This window comes from Leucopleurus acutus (assembly GCF_964270905.1).
Source record: "Leucopleurus acutus genome assembly, chromosome: 11".
NCBI lineage: Eukaryota > Metazoa > Chordata > Mammalia > Artiodactyla > Delphinidae > Leucopleurus > Leucopleurus acutus.
In genome coordinates, this window is record NC_139152.1 from 38561082 (window position 1) to 38584005 (window position 22924).

Sequence of the window (22924 nt, forward strand, 5' to 3'; positions counted from 1 at the left end):
GCTTTCCTTTGTCCCAAATCTTCCATGTCTTTATTTTACTACTTTCATCTTTCTTCTAGTCCCTCTTTTTCCATCCCAAATGAATTCTCCCTAATTCACCATAAAGAGTCATTTCTTCCACACTCGTTCTAGGATGATATAAAATAAGAACGATTTAGAATTAGCTGTGTATTTTGCCAAAATAAGATGGCAACTATATTTTTGAAAGCTATAAATGTTAGTTATATGTCAAGAGTAACAATAAAAATGGAACATATACCAAAATAAAAGAGACAATATTTAGATTAAAAATGTTTTTTCATGTATAAATAATTCACAGCCTTCAACAATAGAAAGAAAATTACATCATAGTCATTTGAAAAGTTCATTTATTATATACCAATATACACTTTCTGTAATAAAAAAGCCTCCCAATACATTGAACCATCTTATAAATGAAATAAGAAAATAAAGTTTTCATCTGTTTTTAAATGGGGCTAAATTAACCAGTACAAGATGCCATATGTATGTCTGCCCTGCAGTCTATGAGATCTATGATCCTGAAAAAGGCCGTGAGAAAAAAATGGTGCTTTATTATTTGGCACTGTAGTATTGCTCTTGAATATTTATATAATTAAACATGTTGATATTTTCAAGTCAGTCATTTCAAATGTAAAGCATTCAAAATATATACAGATTTTACAGTTTTTCAATTTTTTGGATCAATCTTTGTTATTTACATTTAAATACATTCAGACCAAACATTTTTTTAACACTCAGAAGTTACCTTTTTTCACTTTCTATTTTGATACACTCTTTAGATGAATGAAAATAGAAATATATCTTAAAAATGCTATTTGGCAAATTTTTTCCAATAATAGTATGTCAGAAGTTATGATAGTTTCTAGTAATGCTCAATTTCCTTAACAAAGTGCACCATTTTACAGTATTATGACTCTAGAAAATAATACAGAAAACAAATATATATTTACTTAAGGCACATTCCAGCAAAAACTATTGAAATATGATTTAATTTTATCATACTTATATATACCTATATTTCATACTTGGCTGTACTAAAATATACAATAAATGTGCTTGATAATGATTGAGGGAAAAAAAAGGAGCAAACTCCAGAAATTCTAGGCAATGAATACTTAATTTTAAAGCCATTTCATGAAACTGTGTTGTAGAAGTGAGCAAGAATAATCATTTGCATCTCTTTGTAGTGTTAGCATTTTTATTTTTATAGAAAATGGCTCAATATTGTATTAAATAGCAAATGAATGTCAGCAAATACCTGTGCAAGCTAAACTGAATGAAATCCTATTTTAGACCTGCTAAATTAAAAGAACAACCTTAGGGCTTCCCTGGTGGTGCAGTGGTTGAGAGTCCGCCTGCCGATGCAGGGGACACGGGTTCGTGCCCCGGTCCGGGAAGATCCCACATGCCGCGGAGCGGCTAGGCCTGTGAGCCATGGCCGTTGAGCCTGCGCGTCCGGAGCCTGTGCTCCGCAACGGGAGCGGCCACAACAGTGAGAGGCCCGTGTACCGCATAAAAAAAAAAAAAAAAGAAAAAAAAAGAACAACCTTAGTATTGATAATTATTTGCAAATAGGGAACTTACTTTCTTCTAGATGATTACGATAATATTGTAAACATTGAAGAAGAGCATTACTGAACTATATAACTCAGATTTCAAATTTAATATATCCCCAATAAACAGATACGTACACATGGATTTTTGAGCCCATCAAATTAATTCCCTACTCTCATCCCCAATAATATAAATGTTTGACTGTGAAGAGAGAAAACTACACATGTAAAAAATAAAAATCAAATGTACCATACATTAAAATTCTGATGACTACAGAATAAGATTATATACATAAACATATAGCAATCACAGTTTCCTGCACTGAATGTTTATCAAATAAAAATGTATCAAACAATACTGGGTAGTGTAGCTCCACATGAATCGTGGTCTTCTAAAAATTCTGAATGAGAATGGAAGACGAGAGGGAGGGCATTGTTCAGTGACAAAACTATGACAAGAGGATTGGGAATACCATTGATAAATGCTTCCAGAACACGCAGTTTAGCTATAAGCATTGTTTTGCTGTTGTTCTATAATTTAAATAAAGCCCCTCTCTATGTTTCGTAAGATGTTTTAACATTTACAAAAGATCTACTGAATGAAGAAGTCACTAATTCAATGTCACAAACAGGATGGGCAAAATATTCCTTTAGTGTTGACCATAAGATGTTCTAGCCTGGTGTCTCATGTACCGTACAGAGACAGTTCATAAAACATGCCTTTTGCCTCTGTTATTAAATACACCCAGAGTATTTGGTGCAAGATTGAGGGAAGGCGTTAAATAGTAATAGCTTTGCCACCAGGGCATTTTTGTTTGATGTTCTGAGAATACAGGAATTTGGTACTTTTGTGGGGGGAGAAGGTGGGAGGAGAGAGAAGAGGGTATTATCATGCAGCTACCCTTATTCTGCTTGTGCAGAAGCAAAAATACATCATCTCACACTGCTCTAGTAAAACCTGGGTAGAAGTGTGCACCACAGATTTTAAACACATAAACAGCCACTTGTGATGAAAATGATGATTTCCTCTTCTGCAGGTGCCTGGTGATATTGCTGGTAAACATCTTTGGAATCTTCCTGTTATTTCCTGTGAATAACATTCCAATCGAGATAACTCAAAAGTCTTTGGGTTTGCAACTACCTCCAACAGGAAAATACAGTATTTTTCCTTGGGTTAGTGATGCTTGGAATTTGGGGGATTGTAAATCCAGTCAATTATAATGAGTGCCATGCTTCCAATCATAAAGATGATTCCAACCACAAGGAAAATTAAAGCCTGTAAGTCAGAGAGAACTTGTCAGGGAACACAGAAACTATACTTCCTTAGTACAGTTTGCTTTTATAAGTTGCTTACTTAAGGCAGCCATCTGATTTGCATATTGAATTGTATTATCCTTATAGCCTAGATGTCCATGCCTAGCAGTTCAATCAATTTAGAACCCTAGCTGGGGAAAGAGGGTGAATACAGTAGCAGTGAGATTTAACCCAAATGTTCAAAATAGAAAAATGGTTAATTGATTTGGTACATCAGAATGATGGAATACTCTGTAATCATTACAAATCAAGCAATAGAAAAAGATTTAATGACCTAGGGAGCGCTCACAATCTTTTAGGTGAAAAGGGTCAGGTTATAAAAGAGTAGTAAGTATGATATGATTAAATTTTTTAAAGCAAACAAAAACAAAAGCCTACTATAATGCATGTTTCATATTCCTTGAAAAAAACTTCAAAGTGTATGTGTGTGTATGTAATTACATATATACACACATATATACATGTACATATAATTACATACAAATATTTCATAATTTTAACACTAGAAGGAGCCTTATATATTACCACACAGATCAATCTCCTAATTCTACATACGAGGAAAGAGCAGCTAAAGTTTTTATTTCACTAGAAAGGATCTAGTAGATAATTTTACTCGCTTTTATATCTGGTCAAACTGAAAATAAAAAGACAAGTAATTTGCCAAGGTCACACTGCTATAAAAGTCCAAGCAGAATGGACTACATTGAGTGGAAATTATGGGGCAAGATGATGGGGGGAGCTTTTGATACCAAAGTCCCTGAACCATCTAGAGAGGAGAATGATTCCCAGGCAAAATTCAGGGTCAGTCAGTCAGACTCAAGCCTTAATATAAGACTTTATCAAGCAGTCATTGATAATATTTAATATTGGAAAAACAATTATTTCTAGTATATATTTTTGCAGTACTATCATGAGAAAGAAATATATACTCCCCAGGTTAATAAGACTGTAAATTATACTGTAAGAGATTAACTGGAAAACGAATGGTTCTGTTTCTTAGTCCACACCAGGGAACAACAAGATACCGAGGAGGGGAAAACAGAAGCAACATTTTTTTTTTTTTTTTGGCCTTACAAACCTAACGAATATGACCAAAATGTTTAAATTTTTTCATCACACTTCTAGGGAGCCTAATTCCTTTCTGCATAATTTCCGGTGGATAATGCAGCAATAGCTTGGTGGTGGAAACTGGAATATATGGAAACCTGTGGGCAAACTCCATTAGCATTTGACAGGTAGGAAGGACTCAGCACAAGACATTTAATATTTGAAGAGAAGAAGTCCTGGAATCATCTGAGTGACAGAAATCCATGCCCCCTTTCTCTCCACCAGAGAGTTCCAGCCCATCTTTGATTTTTGGTTCTTGTGCATCAATTCATTTTTTGGAACTGTGTGCATGCATTTCCTGGTTTACTCTATGTAGTCAAAGAGCAAGTTATAATGGGAGAGATTGCAAACCTTACTTACCCCGACCTTTTGGGGTGACCTAAGAGGTTCTTTCTTGACAAGTTTAAGATAAAAAACTGCTGGAAGAATGAAAATCAGCATAGTGGCAGAAGAAGCCCCTGAGGAGAGACACCGGACAGGTCAAAGTCTTACTCAGCAGGGCAGAGACCCAAGGGCATACACTTGAAAGAAACCAAATCTAAAGTGACCCTAATCAAAGCATGAAAAGCTCTATAAGCTCATGGATGCTTATTCAAAGAAGGTATGTTTATAAATAAAATTTAAATGCACCTAACATCATAGCTGGCTAGTAAGTATACATCACATATAATAAACAACAAAAAGGCTGAATGTTACAAATTTATAGGAAATTAGTAATATAAACACATACTAAGAAGGCTGAACTCATCACACACCCTTCTGATCCACTTCCAACTTTTCAAGTTGCCTACACCTGAGTTTTTAAAGTTTTATATTGTATTTAAAATGTGAGTAAACCCTCAAATCAGCAGAATGGAAAATCAAATATATTACAAGGCCACCCAGTTAAGGGAAATAATATGCTTTACAAAGTCAACTTCCTCTTCCTCCAAAGACATCCTTTAAGGCTCAGCTGATACTCACAGACCTCAGAGGGCATCCTGTAGGTAAAATCTATCTTCCTTCCTCTTTTTGATGCAGAGTTAAGACCTAGGTCCAAATCCTGGGTTCACTCCAAGGTATATGACTTGACTTCTATGGGGCTCAGTTGCCTTGTCTGTCAGAAAAGGCAGCTAGACTAGATGATCTATAAAGTAGGTTTTAGCACTAACATTTTCTGATCCCATGAATAACGTCCAGTGTTTCCTGGGAGGGAGGGACGGTGACCAGCTGGACTACTAGGAATTCTGTGAGCCTGAGATGGACTGGGATGCTTGACCTCCTTTCACTGGCTCCCTCCATTTATGGACAGCTTGAGTTGATTAGATAAAAACCTTTCTGAAACTTACCTATGAATCCAAAGATGTATTTTATAGTTGGCACCAGGATGACCAAAACATTATTAAGTGCAATAAGTATGGCTGCAATCAGGAAATGTCTTATCCAGCTGAAGGGTCTTTTGGGAAATAACAGTGTGATCACTGATGTACGAATCTACAGCAAGAAAGTGCAAAGGCAAGGTCACTGCTTTGTTTTTGTTTTTAATTGAAGTATAGTTAATTTATAATGTTGTGTTAGTTTCAAGAGCATAGCAAAGTGATTCAGTTATACATATATATATATATATATTTTTTTTTTTTTTTTCTCTTTCAGATTCTTTTCCATTATAGGTTATTACAAGATACTGAGTATGGTTCCATGTGCTATATAATAGGTCCTTGTTGGTTACTTATTTTATATACAGTAATGTGTATATTTTAATCCCAAACTCCTAATTTATTTCTATCCCCTGTCACTGCTTTGTTTTTAACTTTATCTACTATTTCAAATATTCTCACCCCTCTAAAGCATTTTCTTTGTTTTTCCTTTTTCTCCCAGAAAAGATCTTGATGCTGATCTTTTTTCAAATTTTAAAAATTTCAGTAAAGTAAAAATAACATAAAATGTACCATCTTAGTCACTTTTAAATGTACAGTCCAGTGGTATTAAGTACATTCATATTGTTGTGTAAGTTTGACGCTGATTTTTGATGTTTGGGAAAGTGTCATTTTCCTTGGTGATCTATCTTGTGCTCCCTTTCTCTGCTTTCAGAATTGTTTTCTTGAAAATAATCTCAGTCAGAAAGAGATAAAAGAACAGATAAGATATATAACTCAGAGACACAATAAAACCCTTGTTGATTTCTAATCATGTCTCATCAGCCTGGATTAAGTATGAAGGGCAAGCACTGAATTTATTTGCATGTGATTGTGAACAGAATTTTTACACACCTGGTGTTTCTTAATTTTACATTTGATTTACCATTTTTGCCACCTGATATTTTAAAAAATATGATATATTTTGCGTTCACTCCTTTCACCTCCCCACAAGTATAGATTATAAATGCACAAAAGGAAAAGAACAAGACCTAATAATCTTAACATTCCTCATTTCTACCTTAGTGTCTTGCAGTGCAGGAGACACTCAATAAATGTTGACTTAAATTGAACAGAGCAAAACTTTTTCCTCCCTTTGAGATCCTTGACAGATTTCAGCCCTATTTCAGCAGCTGAAATAAGTAGGGGAAGGGTCAAGAGAGGCTCCAGTTGTAGCACCTGCTCAAGTTACCCTGATGTAACGGGATAAAAAGATCCTTGTGGGTAGAGGGAGGGAGTGCCATTTATGTTTGAACAGCTTAACAAAGTTGGAAATATTCTTATCTTTGGAATCTTTTAGAGGACACTTTTGGACTTAGTGGAATTCATTTATTGGCTTTTCAATAAGTGAGCACTTGAGTTAAGCTAGAACTTCCCATTTTTAGAAATGCTAGGATTGATTTTCACTTTAAAATTTTGCTTCTGAAGTCTCTTAATGGTGTGGAGATGGGAATTCACTTAAAAGAGAGAAAATGTAAAATATATTTTGAAACACACATATGAATGACAAAAACTTCGAGCTGAATTGCTTGCAGTGTCTAATGTGACATTCTCTTCATACCAGTACACCAAAAATTAAAGCCATCTGCTTAGGTTTAAAAGGCAATTTCACTTCCAGAATGGCAAGGCCAGAGAGTCTCTGGAAATGGTTTGTTTGTAACGGATTTTAAAATTTGGATGAGTGAAAATTATGAATGTCACTCTGAAAAGTAGACTGAGGAAAACAAATGGTTTGATTTTGTTTTCCCCAGCAGCTTGGAAATTCTCCATTATGTCCTACAATTAGTTCTTATTCAATATTGTCCAAACTTAATAAGCTTAAAATAAGCTTTCTATGGTTCATACATAGTGCTTAAGGATCTATTTGTCTGAAAGTGATAAACTTATAGCATAAACAAGTAGAATACAGGTTATTTTCAGGCAGGGGTCACATGTATGTGCTTTTTTAGCCCTTTGTTGAAATAATGCCTTTAATTCTATAAGCTGAGTTAGAGGCAAACCTATCTGTACAGGGCCTCTGAATGTAAATAAATACAGTTTCCTAAGGTCTCATGTCTCCCAGAAAGATTAAGATTTGGCCTAATGATGTAATAGTATAGAAAGTTTAGGGGAATAATGGTTGAAGTAAATGGTGGAATCTTGCTCTTCAGAATGAATAAGGAGTAACAAAATCCCAAACAGAACTGAAGGCATTTAGAGTTGCCAATGCATTCCTAAAATGGGCAACAGGGCAAATAGGGAGATGGAATGCTGCTGATGGTGGTAGTTGGTGGAAAAGAATAGAATGAAACTTGCTAGTCATTCCATGTGTAAACGCTGCCTTGAGGAGTGAGCCTGGGATCGCGAGGTCCCCAGCAGCTCTGTTTACCTGTGTGTCAAGACAGAGGTGACTCTGACTTATTACCCAGAAAGCCTTGCCTTCTGCTCCACTTATCTCAGTGCCCTTTTCTCTCTGACACAAACTGATAAGAACCTGGAAATGTGGGTCAGATGCTGCGCATGGGGAAGTCCCCAGCCACAGCCCCGTGAATAATTCTAGAAAAGTTCCATGCAGTTCTAGAGAAAACCTCTGTTATTTCCAGAGACAGCGTTCTGAACAGGAGCCTGTTAGGACGTGCTGTGTTCTAAAGTGGGGACTCAGCGTGAGGTCAGAAACGTGGAGGTTGAGTAGAAATCGGGAGCCTTAGTTTGCACTCTAAAAAAAAAATCCATTCTGTTGCTGAGAAGTGAACCATACTTCAGTAGGATTGCATAGGACAAGGGTGTAGCAAATACCTCTGCGTTACTGTTCTATTCCAGTTCATAGCAACATCTGCCATATTTCTAGGCCTATATCTATATTCACTTCAAAACAGGAAGTCTGAAGGCAACATAAGTGAAAAGATTGGTTTTACTAAAATAAAATGAAGAGGAAGTAGCCAAAGAATCTGAGACACGATCTCCTTTTTTTTTTAAGGTGCGGTAGGTAGAATTTGAGTCTGTGTGTTCTTGATAAACACATTAGGGTTATTGGGGTTTCTGTTTTTCATGGTAATGTGTGCATTTTCTGCATAAAGGGAAGCAGAAGCTGAAAATGGCATTATTCGTCCTTGGGAAGGAGGTGCAGTCCCGTAATAGACATCCCACTCCATATCACCTCCTCCCACTACTAAGAAAGACAAAACAGTGTTGAGTGGCTTGTGAAAAAGCTAGAGTCTTAATTCTCTTTATTTATTTATTGTTCAATAACCACTTCAAGCACTTACTTTGTGCACTTTCTAAGAAGGAAAAAGCTAACCTGTCTGGAGAAAAGAAAGATAATAAATGGAGGGATAAACAGAAAAAGCAACCACCACCATCAGCAACACTTGTCATCTCTTCTTGGGCTCTTAAGAAAAAGAACCAACATATTTGTTGAAAATAGGAGAATACAAAATAATACCTAAAACTGATAGATTTTAATCCAGATTAAACCTAATACATATTAGGTTTTATTTGTTTGTTTTATTATTTGTATGGGGGGATACCAAAGCAAAGTCAATAAACTTATTAGTCAAGAGTTTTCTTAATTCAAAGAAACTTCTCAGGAAAACCATGCTGTTTGACTCAGCATTGGACACATGGAAGATCTTGGTTCTAAACTGTAAGAAACAAACAAATACATCACAACCAACTTCTATCACTTTGGGAGAGAAGTGTCTGAAGGCAGTCTTGTGGCACTTGACTGGGACAGGGAGGCTGGACCTACTTTTATGTCATCCATCAAAGCCATGGAGGCTTGGTTCAAATAGCTAAGATCCTCACCCAAACTGAAGTTCATGGCAAGTGTTGGCGAGGGGACGAATCTATGCTTTTGCTAGAAAGGGCAGTTTATACACCTCAAGAAAGGGCAAGATTCATTTGGAGACGATTTTCCTTACCAAACCTTGTTGAGCTCATCTTGTGCCAGTCACTGCGCACACCGCTTACCTCCAGGGGAAAACGTGGACAATCAAACAGACCATCTCAACGTGACGTTGTAGGGGGTGAGGCAGAATTACACGCAAAATGTTTCATAAATGCTAATGTTGAGTTTAAATGCATAATGAAGGATAGCAGTTAGTTAGTTTTCTGAAATTTGGTTCTAATGGTCAATTTTGGTTTCAATGGGCATCGGATGGGAAATGTTCCCAAACTACTATGGGAGATACACCTAATGGGAAATGTGTTGCCATCCCTGGTGGTCAGATTTATGCCACTGTTATACAAAGGAAGAATTTCTGTGGACAACCTGGATTGTTAATGTCAAAGTGAAATGGTCATCACTAAATGAAAGGTTGACTTCCATTTCGTGTTATCATGACCGCAGCCATCAGTGTCATGCTGTGAGCAATGCATTAGCTCAACTATTAACAACTAGCTGAGTAACGACAGCCAAGTCCATTAATCTCTTGAGACCACGGCTTGAAAGCACTGCATTTAGGGTTTATGAATAAAGCAATACAGAAGCATTTTCTTTTACAAAATGTTTTGATTCAACAATGATATGAGTGCCCACTGTATGCCAAAATTTAATCAGTAATATCTTTACACACAAAAAGAAGGGTTCCAGATATTCTTTTCTTGGCAATGCTGTTTGCTTGGAAATTTTACCCTATGGTACCCTTTCTGTCTACAGCTGTCTTCTGCCTTGTCCCCACAATGGAGCTGATTTTAGGCTAAAGATGAGTGCATAACATTTGAAATACTTTCAGATATATGAGAGGCAAGACATTATTTAAAAGTAAACTCTTGGCCACCATAGTAATAAGGATCTGATTTCATGCACTCATGAAAAAGGAATGTGCTAAAAAATAATTCAGCACACAAGCTGCATTTAAAGTGACCGCAGTGTCATTATATGAGCAGTCCTCATCTGCTTGGCCCTGTATGGAACATTCTGTGCAGGACAGTGCTGGCTACTGATTTTTCCCCCTAAAATGAATGGTAAATTCAGTGCTTATGAAAGTAGAAGAGTTGGCAGGAAAGTGCAGACTTGTGTTTACCCACAGGTGGTGATTTTAACTCATGCAGCCCAAGTCTCCATGACCAGCCCTGCTCTGTGATCCTAGAACAACTGACGCCAACGGCAAATGCCGTGTAGGGACCATCTTATTACGAGTCTGGCAAGAGGGTGTGTGTCAGTCTTGGGGGCAGTAGAAGAAGAGACATGTGATGGATAACATGACTATTTTTCAAGAAATTTAGTTCTAGTGTGTAACTTACTTAACATGAATCTCCTTCTCATTAGCCTTCAAGAAATCAGATTAAATAAGGTGACTTTTGGATGTTTAGGTAGCACAATAAAATCGGGGGAGAAAATGAAATACCTTCAGAACTGTGGTGAAAATGTAATATGATTCGAACGTGAATGTGGTTTCAGCTTTCAAATTTCAGAAGTTATATGAATTCCTACTCATTTCTACTAATCCACAAGAGAGAAGCTCCAGATCTGCTTTTTTGAATTTGAGCTTAAAAATTAATTTCAGTTTCATTAGGTGCCATTTGTTTATTTTTGTTTTTATTTCCATTTCTCTAGGAGGTGGGTCAAAAAGGATCTTGCTGTGATTTTGCACAGCAACAAGATGAAAAGACAGCCCTCAGAATGGGAGAAAATCTTTGCAAATGAAGCAACTGACAAAGGATTAATCTCCAAAACATACAAGCAACTCATGCAGCTCAATATCAAAAAAACAAACAACCCAATCCAAAAATGGGCAGAAGAACTAAATAGACATTTCTCCAAAAAAGATATACAGATTGCCAACAAACACATGAAAGGATGCTCAACATCATTAATCATTAGAGAAATGCAAATCAAAAGCATAATGAGATATCATCTCACACCAGTCAGAATGGCCATCATCAAAAAATCTAGAAACAATGAATGCTGGAGAGGATGTGGAGAAAAGGGAACACCCTTGCACTGCTGGTGGGAATGTGAATTGGTACAGCCACTATGGAGAATAGTATGGAGGTTCCTTAAAAAACTAAAAATAGAACTACCATACGACCCAGCAATCCCACTACCGGGCATATACCCTGAGAAAAACATAATTCAAAAAGAGTCATGTACCAAAATGTTCATTGCAGCTCTATTTACAATAGCCAGGACATGGAAGCAACCTAAGTGTCCATCAACAGATGAATGGATAAAGAAGATGTGGCACATATATACAATGGAATATTACTCAGACATAAAAAGGAACGAAACAGAGTTATTTGTAGTGAGGTGGATGGACCTAGAGACTGTCATACAGAGTGAAGTAAGTCAGAAAGAGAAAAACAAATACTGTATGCTAACACATGTATATGGAATCTAAAAAAAAAAAAAAGTGGTCATGAAGAACCTAGGGGCAAGATGGGAATAAAGATGCAGACCTACTAGAGAATGGACTTGAGGATACGGGGAGAGGGAAAGGTAAGCTGGGACAAAATGAGAGAGTGGCATGGACATATAGACACTAACAAACGTAAAATAGCTAGCTAGTGGGAAGCAGCTGCATAGCACAGGGAGATCAGCTCGGTGCTTTGTGACCACATAGAGGGGTGGGTTAGGGAGGGTGGGAGGGAGGGAGATGCAAGAGGGAAGAGATATGGGGACATATGTATATGTATAACTGATTCACTTTGTTATAAAGTAGAAACTGACACACCATTGTAAAGCAATTATACTCTAATAAAGATGTTAAAAAATTAATTTCAACCTCAATAAAACTGTAAAACAAACATAGAAATAAATTTTGTGATTTCCCCCTACATTTAAAAAGTACTTAACATTTAAAAATACTTGCTCTAGCAAGTATTTCCTGGCAGTCCAGTGGTTAGGACTCTGTTATTTCACTGCCAAGGGCATGGATTGGATCCCTGGTTCGGGAACTATAAAGCCCTCAAGCCACGCAGTGCAGCCAAAAATAATTTTCAAAAAAATTTTAAATAAAAAGAACACTTGCTTTGTCTACATATTACATAGTCAATTTTAAGTGGGTTCAAACTGCTATATAAAAAAGTAATGTTCCTGGGCATTTCATTATAATTAAATCAACATCAAGTCAGAACGTATGTACTAATCTGTGGTGTCAAGCAGGATTCTTTCACCAAAGCCATATACTTACAGGGAACAGCACTATGGGCACAGTTAGTGTTACAGCCACCAGGACGGCCAGGCGTACCATGAGGAGAGGGGTGTCAAATGTGTACACTTTGCTGTAAGCATGCAGCAATTCATCTTCAACTTCTCCTGCAAAGAGGAAGAGGAGAATGAGTTCACTAGGTGTAGTCAAATCGGCACTGCTTACCAAAGACAACGTTTTATAGAAGGAACACAGTATAGTAGAAAGAACCCAGGTCTGGGAATCCAAACACCTCTGTTTTTATCCTGTTTCTTAGGTTATGAGCTATATGACCTTTGTTCAAATGAACAAAGGGGACCTGAAGTTTGTAAAGTTGCAGGAGGTAATATAAAACTGCTAAGGCTCTTCTTTAGGTCATTTGCATTGTGATAAATCTTTCTCTGCTATACAGAAGCACCACAAAACAGAGGACAGGCTGAGGTCTTCTGGTTGAAAGGGATGAAACAGCCAAGCCTCATCAGCCTGTCCGTCACGTCTTGCCACCTCCCTCCACCCTCACCTGCCCAGTGAGCCCCGAAGCAGCTTCTCCAAACCCAGTATGGAAACCCTAAGACAAATGATCTTTAACATTTTTTCAAACGCAACCATTATGACTCCATCATGACACTGACAGACATACTTCTGGGCTTTTTCAAGTTTTTGTTTGTCTCACTGAATTGAGACTCATTGATTAAGTAACAAAGATAAATTAGTATGATTGTTATAGGGTCTCCCAATGAATACCGCTATAAGATTAAGATGCTGCCCTCCTGGAAAACACACTTCTTTCAGAATTCCAGGCATAAATGACAAGGAAATGCTTACAGAATCAGATGTACACTGATTTTCCCACTACTCCCCTCAAAATCAGACAAAGGGGGTTAAAAATACTTTCAAAGGCATTGACCCAATTTTCATTAGTTTACAACCAGCGAAGAGTTAATGCCCAATCTAAATCAGTGCTTGGTTAAAAGCCAAATATTAGTCAAAAAAAAAAAAAAAAAAAACAAGCAAATGGTGCCCCTTCCAGTCTCTTCCTACCCAATTTGTCTTGCAATCAATTTAATTTACCAAGTCAGCAGGGAAAAAAAATGCAAAATGTTAGAGAGGCTTATTTTAAAAATATATTTATGTTGATAACATTGATTTGTGTTAATGTTTGATTCCCTGAAATTTGTCTGTAGGGCCATGCTTCGTTGAAGAGAAGAACAATCCTGCTCCTTTTGTGTCCTGTTAAGATGCCACAGAGGATATGTTTTTGGCATAATCAAACGTGGCCATAGTCACTTTGTTTTTTGATAGTACGTCCCCAGATCGAAAGGAATTCTGTCATGCCCTTTTTTTCTTAGGAAACCATTCACTATAACAGAATGGAATGAGATAATCCAGAAAATTTGTATAATGCTCTAAGCCCCCAGATTTGGCTTGACTGGTAAACAAGAAGCAGGTTCCAACTCAAGGACTTGGTACTTTTTCTGCCATTTGCTTGGTAGTTAGTTATTCCACTAAAAGAGCTTTACAACATGCGATCTGATTCACTCTCACAGTATGTATGTAGCTTTAGATGGCTTAGAAAATCAAGCCAAAGAAATATCCTCTATCCCCTAAGGAAAATAATTGAATTAGAGGGACGGTTTTTACAAAATATGTGTGAATTCACAAATTATTATAACCTGTTAGGCAGCCTGGTTCAGTTTCCATTTTCTTAGGTCAAATGAGACTAAAATAGCATGTTAACTGAGCATGTGCATCTACAGACCATGCTGTTTATTGAGAGTAATTAAAAGAATTATACCTACCCAGATTAATGATCAGTTCAACTAGGATTTGCACAAAGAAAATGACTTTGACAGAGTGACCTACCGTAGAAGGTTAGGTAACCAAAGAGGGCAGCAAGCAGGTACATGACGAGCATCCCCGTGATGGAAACATTTGACACTGTTTGCATCTTCCTCCGGGACCGACTGAAAAGAAAAAGAACACCGAACTTTGGTTTTCTGAACAGATGAAAATACCGCTACTAACAATTAAAATTTTAAAAATAATAAAAGAATGTGTGCCTGTGTTACTCATTATAAAACCACATTTCTAGTGCAGAAACACAGCTTATTTAAATTTGCCTTAGGGAATTATGGAGGATTTGTTTCCATTTTTCTTAAATGCTACTTCTTTAGTCTTAGAAAGGACTATTTTCCTATATGAGGATCAGTTTATTTTATGTTGATAAGTATGCTTGTCTATTGACTATTTAAGAATGTAATTAGCACAAAGGTCAAACTGGCTCCTAATGTAGAAAGACTTCCTATTTCATAGTGAGATAGATTTGAGGACCAGAATCCACTAGAAACTGCAAAGCACTACTCCCAGGAGTCCAGACAGCCTGAAGCCTGATAGCATTACCTGGACAGCTTCTGGAAACCATTCTAGAGGCACCTGGCTGCTGACACTGGGGTAACTGCTATCACTTCTCTGTCTTTCGGCTCAGATCAAGTGTAGAGTAACTGCTACATGGGATTTTCCAAGTCAATCAAAGACATCAAAATAATTGAAAGTGCTCTATAAATTTTTTAAGAGGTAAATCTGAATATATGGGGCAAGTTATTGTTATTTAGTGAGAACAAAGACTGAGGTTATTGATGTCTGGATAAAGAAGATGAGAATTATAGGACTACCTCCCCTCAGGGTAAAGGAAGAAGCTGCTGTAGTGGGCTCAGACCCACTCATCCCCAAGGGCATGTTAACAACCTCAAAGGGAAAAGAGTATTAAGGAATCATAGAATATGAGCTGGAAGAAAGAAGATTGTCTAACCAGTGTCTCCATTATACAGATTAGACTATGAAGGCCAGATACTGGCACATCCCAGTGGTGGAATGTCTTCTAGGCAAGGGTTAAAGACTGACCATAGGTGACATCAGTGGCTTAGCCAGGCCACCCTAATCATAATTTTTGGTCTTCACGGGTGTGGGTCATTTCCAGTTCAGGTGACCTCACTTCTTCCCACCAATATTCAAATTCAAATTCCTCATGCTTGCCAAAATCCTTACAGACATTGGCTTATCCTCCCTCTGTCCTGCACCCCAACCCTGGATCCTTAGGATGAAGGAACAGGAGAAAAGGAAGCAGTGAGGGGGCTGATTCACACCTTTGTGGTGAAAGCACATTACTGATGAGTGGTTACAGCATAAACCTCCTGTGAAGGCAAAGCTGTAAACTATGCTTCTGTATAAAGCACCTTTGAAAATACGAGCACATTTTCAAAGCAAATTAGAACGCTAAAATGATGGCTGCCTTACTCTTTGAGTTCACTGTAGATGGGAAGGACCTCAGGGTGGCATACAAAAGCAAATGCTAGGATGGGAATTGCATAGGCCGTCTGAAAAACAAAGACAACACCGCACGTTTAGCATTTCAACACAGAGAGCTACCCCAGGCCATCTCAGCTTGTGAGATAAAAACTCAGAGGCCACGTTGCTAGGCTCTTAGAAGCCTAGACCTCTCACTTACCCGGGAGTTGAATACAAAGTATTTGGGCTGACACTTGTCATCACTGTGTGCTTCATACTCTACTCCACTGCCATGAATAGAGCCCTTGGCCTGTTTCTCATCTAGCTCTGCAGGATTCTGGTGGGTGTAATCCATCATGAAGTTCACACCACTACTCTCAGAGTTGTTGGGTAACATCATCACGTGCATTGAAACTGTATTGTTGAATGTCAGATTCCCAACATTGTGATCCAGAACAGGCAGAGGGCAGGGTATTTGGAATTTCTTGTAAATCACCTAGACCCGGTCATTAACACAATAACAACAAGTCAGCCTTTTGAGGAAAACAATGAAACAAAAATCCCTGTGGGTGGTTTATGGGGTAGAGGTGAGGGAACTCTGCTGAGGATTCCTTTTAGACTAATGGAAAACGGAGACTCCCTCTATCCTGTTTGACGTAAGGAGCTGGAACTATGGTTGGCAACTCTCTCCCTTAGAGTCAACAAGACAGTATTTTGCGTGAATCTATCCCAAACTTCATGCATACTCTTCCATGAGAAAGATGATCATTTTCTTGCTACATTGCATCTCTTTCATGTCTTCAAACTAATGAAAATATGGATCATCAGGAAATTCCCCCCTCCTCCTTTGCCTCTTTGGGGAAATGCTATATAAATTTTGGCAATCATGATATTAGCATAAATCCCCCCTTTTGGAGGGGAGAGGGAGTGGGGTGGGAAGAGGATTTCTTTATTTAATTCCGCTGTGGTCACCTTCTCTTCATGGGTAGAATGAGTAAGAGAAAATGGCTGATTCATGTAAATATGGCTAATTCTACAGCCTACTCATTTATCTTCTGGGACTCTTCACTTCTTTTTCCTCCGCCTGTCTAAATACTGGGTTGTTGTCACATTTCTGCTTGAAGTGTTCCTTTCATCCAAATATACATTCAGTATGCCTAGAACATACTATTAGCAATGGTCTTGACATTCTAACTCAACTATTTTTAAACTCATGACTGTTCTTTTCTCATTCCAAATTAGAATACAAGGAAATTGCTTGTGATGCAAGAACTATTTCATGCTAATGATGTGCTTGAACAAAAATGAGGACACCAATTGAGGCACTGAAAGCATCACACCCCTACCAAGTTACAAGGATCATGTCAAAAATCACTTACCACACTGACAAAAAACACCATGCAGGTAAGAGAAAATCCACTGGTATAACCAAGGTAACCTAGGGGTTAGCAGAGAAATTCCGGAAGGTGAATATGGCATCCACAATCAGCTTACCTCTTGGAATACAAAATGAAAATAAAAATGGAAAATGACTTTACCTAAATTTTTAAGAAGAGAAAGTGGAAGAATGATTCCAACTGATACAAATATGACGAGGTAGTTGCCATTGACATACCATTCTCTAGAAAAGAGAGACCAGAATATTAAGATCAGAAAAGACCAAGTAGAATGAGTCTCTTGATGTTACAGAGAGAGCAGAAGACATACCCAGTATTTTCTTCAAGTCCCATGAACGCTCTGATTACTTCAGGTAGTTCGTATTTAATAATGAAGAGGTAGCTTGACATGGCTAAAATGGAAGACGTGAGAGCTTAGTGGTGTGCACGGCACCAAAGTCACAGGCAAGTTGTGAGAAGTCCAGGCATTGGTACACCCCTCCTTCTCAGTAATTCCCAAAGCGAAAGAAAAGCCACCCACTATGTATTCTGTACTGTTTCCAAGTTCTTCTCATGAATAGACATTCGGCCCTTTGGCTCTTGCCTATGGACCTTTGCTAACAGTATCAATGCTGATTCTGTGTTAAATCCAGCTCTGAGGTTTTCAGTGAAGCTACAGTTTCAAAGTTTTTTTCCTGGAGTCATACTGGATTGATAAAAAAAAAAAGTACAAGAGAGGATAGCTTCTCTAACCTTTGTCAATGAAGTTTTTTCTATATCCTTTGTCCAAATAAGAAATCATACAAAGTGGCAAAATTTCTTGAATGTCTAGATAAGTGATGTATGTGTGATCATGTACTCTTCTGAATACCTGATCTATAAAATCTATAAATCCTCTCCTTGGAAAAATAGTTATGCATAACATACAATTTTGCCTACAATTGTAGGGATGTATGCAACATCCCTTTCCCAGGTCCATCCACTCAGTGAAGAATAATACTAATTTGCTATTTCACACGTGATCAAAAGACTCAATTGAAAATAAAACTGACAAGTTTCGCATTGCAAGGTTTAAGTGTGTGCTACGTCCTTCTGGTGAATTTTTGCTAACAGACATTTGAAGCAGATATCTAAGTTGCAGATCGAACTATTAATAGTTTAAAAATATTTCCTTAATCTCAAACGAAAGTAATAACGGTGATAACAATTCCCCACATTGTTTAGTTCTGCATGTAATCAGCTGAAAATCCACATGAAAGAGCAAGGTGCATCTTATCATCTTCATTCCACAGCTGAGGATATAAAAATTTTGAGAGCTTAACTGACGTGTCCAAGATCGCACAGCTTGAAAATGACAGACCACGTCCAAAATATAAGATCCCTGATTTCAGGCCAGTGTGTCTTCTCTATTGTGAAATGAAATGATTTTTACAATACCTGATGTGTCTTCTGTAAACATGATTTGGTTAATCTTTACAAAGACCTTGGCTAAAGCTAAATCTTACAGAGGGTAAACAGAGGAGATATTTCTGATTAACTGGTTCAGCGAGGTACCATTCAATTTTAGAGCTATTAGTTGCTGACTCTCAGTGATGTCACCACTGTTAATGTGTTTGGTCTTTGAAAATTCAGAATGATCCAGACCTGTCTGGGTAATGTCAACATTATTCTGCTAATGGTCAGTGTTAATTTTTCAGGGGATTGAGAAAATTAAACGTTCTAAATGTGGAGTTGCTAAATACAGAAATACAAGTGATTTCTTTTAGGCCACAATAACCACTAATCACATAGAGTAACCAAAGTGAGAGATTTTCAGGAAAGGTGTATGAAATTTCATCTCACTCCCTTAAAGCCACACTGTGGGGTGAGGGGCTTGACTGAGAGACCATGTTATAGTTTATTCCATTGTTTAGAAGCATAATAGTAGCTATACTTGGAACAATAGACCATGCTGGTGCCACTCAGCCTGTTGAGCTCAGGGCTAAGCATGTGTATGTCCAGTTAGTTCAGTGGTCCAGACAAGTATATTAGATCACCTATGAAGAGATCCTATGAAAGGTTTGATATTTTATATCTTGATAAGGCTGAGAATTTGAACCAAATGTAAAGCAGTTTATTTGGTGGGGAATGGGGGACTTATATGCTTGGGACCCAATGCCAGTCAAATGAATGAAACAATTCCAGTGTTACTGCCAAGTTCTACCCAGGACTGTAGTCTTACTATACAAAAAATATGAAAGGCATAAATATAAATCATTAAGATATGACTGATTTTATTTATCTGCCTACCAACTATCCGTTATCAGGAGCAGGTATAGTTGGATAAAGGTTACTAAAGAAATTGCTGCATTCTAGAAATGCTGGATAATTCCAGTGATTTTATTAATCAAGAAGAAGGACCTCCTTGCAAGATCTCTGTGTAAGTTTATTTATTGCAGCATTGTTTACAATAGTAAAAAACCTGGAAACGATCCAAAACTGTTCATCAAGGGATTCAGTAATCCAATTATGGTGTATTTATACAATGGAAAGCTCAAAAGCCATTAAAAAGAGTAATATGCAAAAACATTCAAGGCATATTGTTAAATAAAAAAAGCAAGCGGTAAATCAGTATTAGAAGATGATCCTGTTTTAACAGTAACAATATATTTGTTAAATTTGTCATAGAGGAAAACCTGGCATGGGTTTTTCTAAGGATGATTTACATAAACATTTCTTTGTAATTTATATATTTATGTAATGTTTTTATCTTTCACAATTAGCATATATTTGTCTTATAATTATAAAAATGCCATTTAAAAACAACCAGGAAGGCTCCAGTGACATGGTTATTGAATCCAAGAACTGGAGAGGAAGGGTGCATGTACTGAACCTGTATTATTATGACACTGTGAAGATGAGCTATTACTCTCAATTGCATAGGTGGAAAAATTGGACTCAGAGGTGTAAAGTGATTTTCCCAAGGTCATAGATAGTGACAGAAACAAGCTCAAATTCAGGTGCTACCAGGCGCCAAAAGTCTATTCTCTACTCATGGGTTTTAAAATGTCTTTTAAAAAACAGTGACGTACCAGATATATACAAACAAGGCTAAGGGAGCCCAGAAGAGCTAGTACCTAATAGCCTAGAGAATGATGGATCATGGAGCAAACAGAGAGGGAGAGCCAGAGAATGTGTATGTGTTAGGTCTGTAAAATTGTAAAAGTAGGGGAACTAAATATAGTTTGTTATAGTATGACACAGGACACATAGGGAACAGATGATAGATAGGTAGAGAGAGAGAGAGAGGGAGAGAGAGAGAGAGAGAGAGATTGGGGTTTGTAGGAAAGGTATCAGAAAGGTAGGCAAAGGAAAGATGATGAAAACCCTTATATGTCAGACTAAAGAGTTTAAATTTTATCTTGAAAATCATGAGGGCATGCTGAAGAAGTTTATGCATGTGAGAAGCAAGAGTAGATCTGAATTTGAGAAAGTTCATTTGGAAGATGAATTACAGATGGAAGAGGGGAAACTAAATACAGGAATAACAGGTAGATGTCTACTGCAAAAGTCTGAGCAGAAATAGTAATCACCTGAAGTGTGATAGTGAGACTAGAAGGAGAGGAGAGATTCAAAGGCTAAATAAGAGAAAGAATGGATAAAAACTGGTATTTGATTGGATTGTCAGGGTTAGGGAGAGAGGGGAAAGTTTAGGCTGACACCCAGATTGCTGGCTTAAGAAACTGGACGCTGCTGGTATTGTTCACTGAGATGAAAGAACAGAAGTATAGAATAACAGGTTTGGGGACTGGGTAGGAGGTGAGGAAATAAGTTCTACTATGTGGTGATATAGCCCAGGTCATGCAAGGAGACTTAGCCAGTAGGACATCTGAAATATGGGTCAAGATGCCTTTTGAGGGTCAAAGACACAATAGGACCGGTGAAGCTGGTGGGTATGCATATCATCTGGAACACTATTAAAAAAATGTACTTCTCGGCTCTCCTCTGGAAGGGATCATTCAGTAGGAATTAAAAGAATCTGTAGAACAAGAAATCTGTGCTTTATAATGCTTCCGATGCCTAGCCAGACTTTTGCCTTAGCACAATTTCTAGGGATACTCTACAGTGGGCTGGCTCTGTGCAGGCTGTGCCTCAAGGACCCCCAAATTTGGCTATGTGCCTCAGATACTAAATTTTCCCTTTTATGAAATAAACTCAATCATACATGTGACACATCAACTGTTTGGGCAATGACAGATGTAAGCACTAATGCTTTAACTTTTAAAAGTACTAATTAAAGTCATTTGAAATCAAGAAAGGTTTTATTTTATATTTTAATTCTAGAATTTATTTGGTAGGGTTTTATATAGTATTTCATTTCTTAGATATTGCTATTTTCAATTAAAGAGGGATTAAGGAACAATTAAAGAGCAAATCTATTTAGCAAACTCTACTTTCGAAATTTAAAAATGATAAAACAGCTATTTTTCTGTATTTAAAGGGCCTGTTCATTGCCATTGAGTTTTCTTATTTCTTGAACATCTTTTTAGAAAGTTTAAATGGTTTGTTGAAAGCCAGATCCTCTTACCTCCAATGTTCTGCATTGTAATGGAAATAAAAGCTCCGATTTTCCCAGGCCATCCAAATGCCTTTTCACCTAGTTTTTCATAAATTAAAGATCCTATAATCAAAAATGAAAAGAAACTTGTTTAAAAAAAAACTGTCTTAGTGACTAAAATATTTCGATGTAATTCTCCACTGGAGCCTCAAACATGTAAATAAACACCATATAGAAATTACAAACCCCAAATACGCAATCTCAAAAGCCATTACAAAATATGGTAAATGTTCTCCAAACAAGAAGCGATGCCTTCATTCATCTTGGCTCCAGGCAGCAAGTCAGAACTGTTATTTCTATCATCCACCAAAAGTCTTTTTCTCTATTTGGCTTGAACCTGAGCAGGTTGACTTTCACTTGTCTCACTTGCCCAGATAACTAAAAACATGGAGAGACCATGTGATTGGGGTTAGAAGAAAATGGAATGTAAAATTGACCAACACCATCCTATAGGTATAGAGCTAAAGGCTGAAATACGCTTTAATGAGAATCAAAATAGCATGTCTTAGGTCTAGGGAGTGGCATACCTCCTTCCTTGGCAGTCTTTAATAAAAGATGAACTGAATAGAGAGATAGGATTGCCACGGCAAGCAGCATGATTCTGTGAAGGGAATAGAGAGGAGACAATAATGTTTCTATAAAAAATAAGATGTAATAATATTAGATGTTACAATACATTATTACACTGGTCTTTTCAATCATTAACTTTCCAAGAGTATGTGGATTTGGGGGAAGCTGCAAAATTCTTTTCAGAACTCCACCAATGCCCTTAAATGTCCCAGAACTGGAATTGGCTTTATTTTATCGGCCAAAACATACTATTGGAAGTTCCTAACGCACCTTTTTCAGTCTTAGATTCTACCCAATAGTAGAATCTGTTTTATAACTTAGATGCTAAATGCATAGCAAAATTAGCAAATACTTACTCAGCATATGGGTATATGTACACCATATCTGCGTGATATTCCCATGAACATTTATAATTGAAGGGCTATTCAATGACCTGACTAAACATTAATCTAAAATCTAGAAATACAGAAGTCAAAGCAAATTCTGAGCTCCGTTACTACTGAGTCTGCATATTAGATGACAGTGATCAGATGTGTGAACCAGAGGGTCTGGCAATCGCCTGTGCAATAGAGAAAACAGAGAAAGGTAAGTCTAGGGT

General features: G+C 37.3%; 1 protein-coding gene across 4 annotated transcripts in view; it reads right to left on the reverse strand.

Annotated features, from left to right (window-relative positions):
* Positions 1-1006: 1006 nt before the first annotated feature.
* The window catches only part of SLC38A4 (solute carrier family 38 member 4), a 67316-nt gene continuing 45398 nt past the window's right edge, over positions 1007-22924 (reverse strand). For 3 of the 4 annotated variants that reach the window (XM_082851119.1, XM_082851120.1, XM_082851118.1), the window contains exons 5-16: positions 22284-22357; positions 21727-21819; positions 17491-17572; positions 17322-17404; positions 17163-17221; positions 16004-16279; positions 15793-15872; positions 14362-14462; positions 12502-12626; positions 5324-5468; positions 4356-4453; positions 1007-2850 (exon numbers count right to left, since the gene is read on the reverse strand). In XM_082851119.1, the coding sequence (XP_082707245.1) occupies positions 2749-2850; positions 4356-4453; positions 5324-5468; positions 12502-12626; positions 14362-14462; positions 15793-15872; positions 16004-16279; positions 17163-17221; positions 17322-17404; positions 17491-17572; positions 21727-21819; positions 22284-22357 (1318 nt within the window). In that variant the 3' untranslated portion in view covers positions 1007-2748. The remainder of the gene's footprint in view (positions 2851-4355; positions 4454-5323; positions 5469-12501; positions 12627-14361; positions 14463-15792; positions 15873-16003; positions 16280-17162; positions 17222-17321; positions 17405-17490; positions 17573-21726; positions 21820-22283; positions 22358-22924) is intronic. The other variant, XM_082851121.1, reaches the window with a different exon arrangement.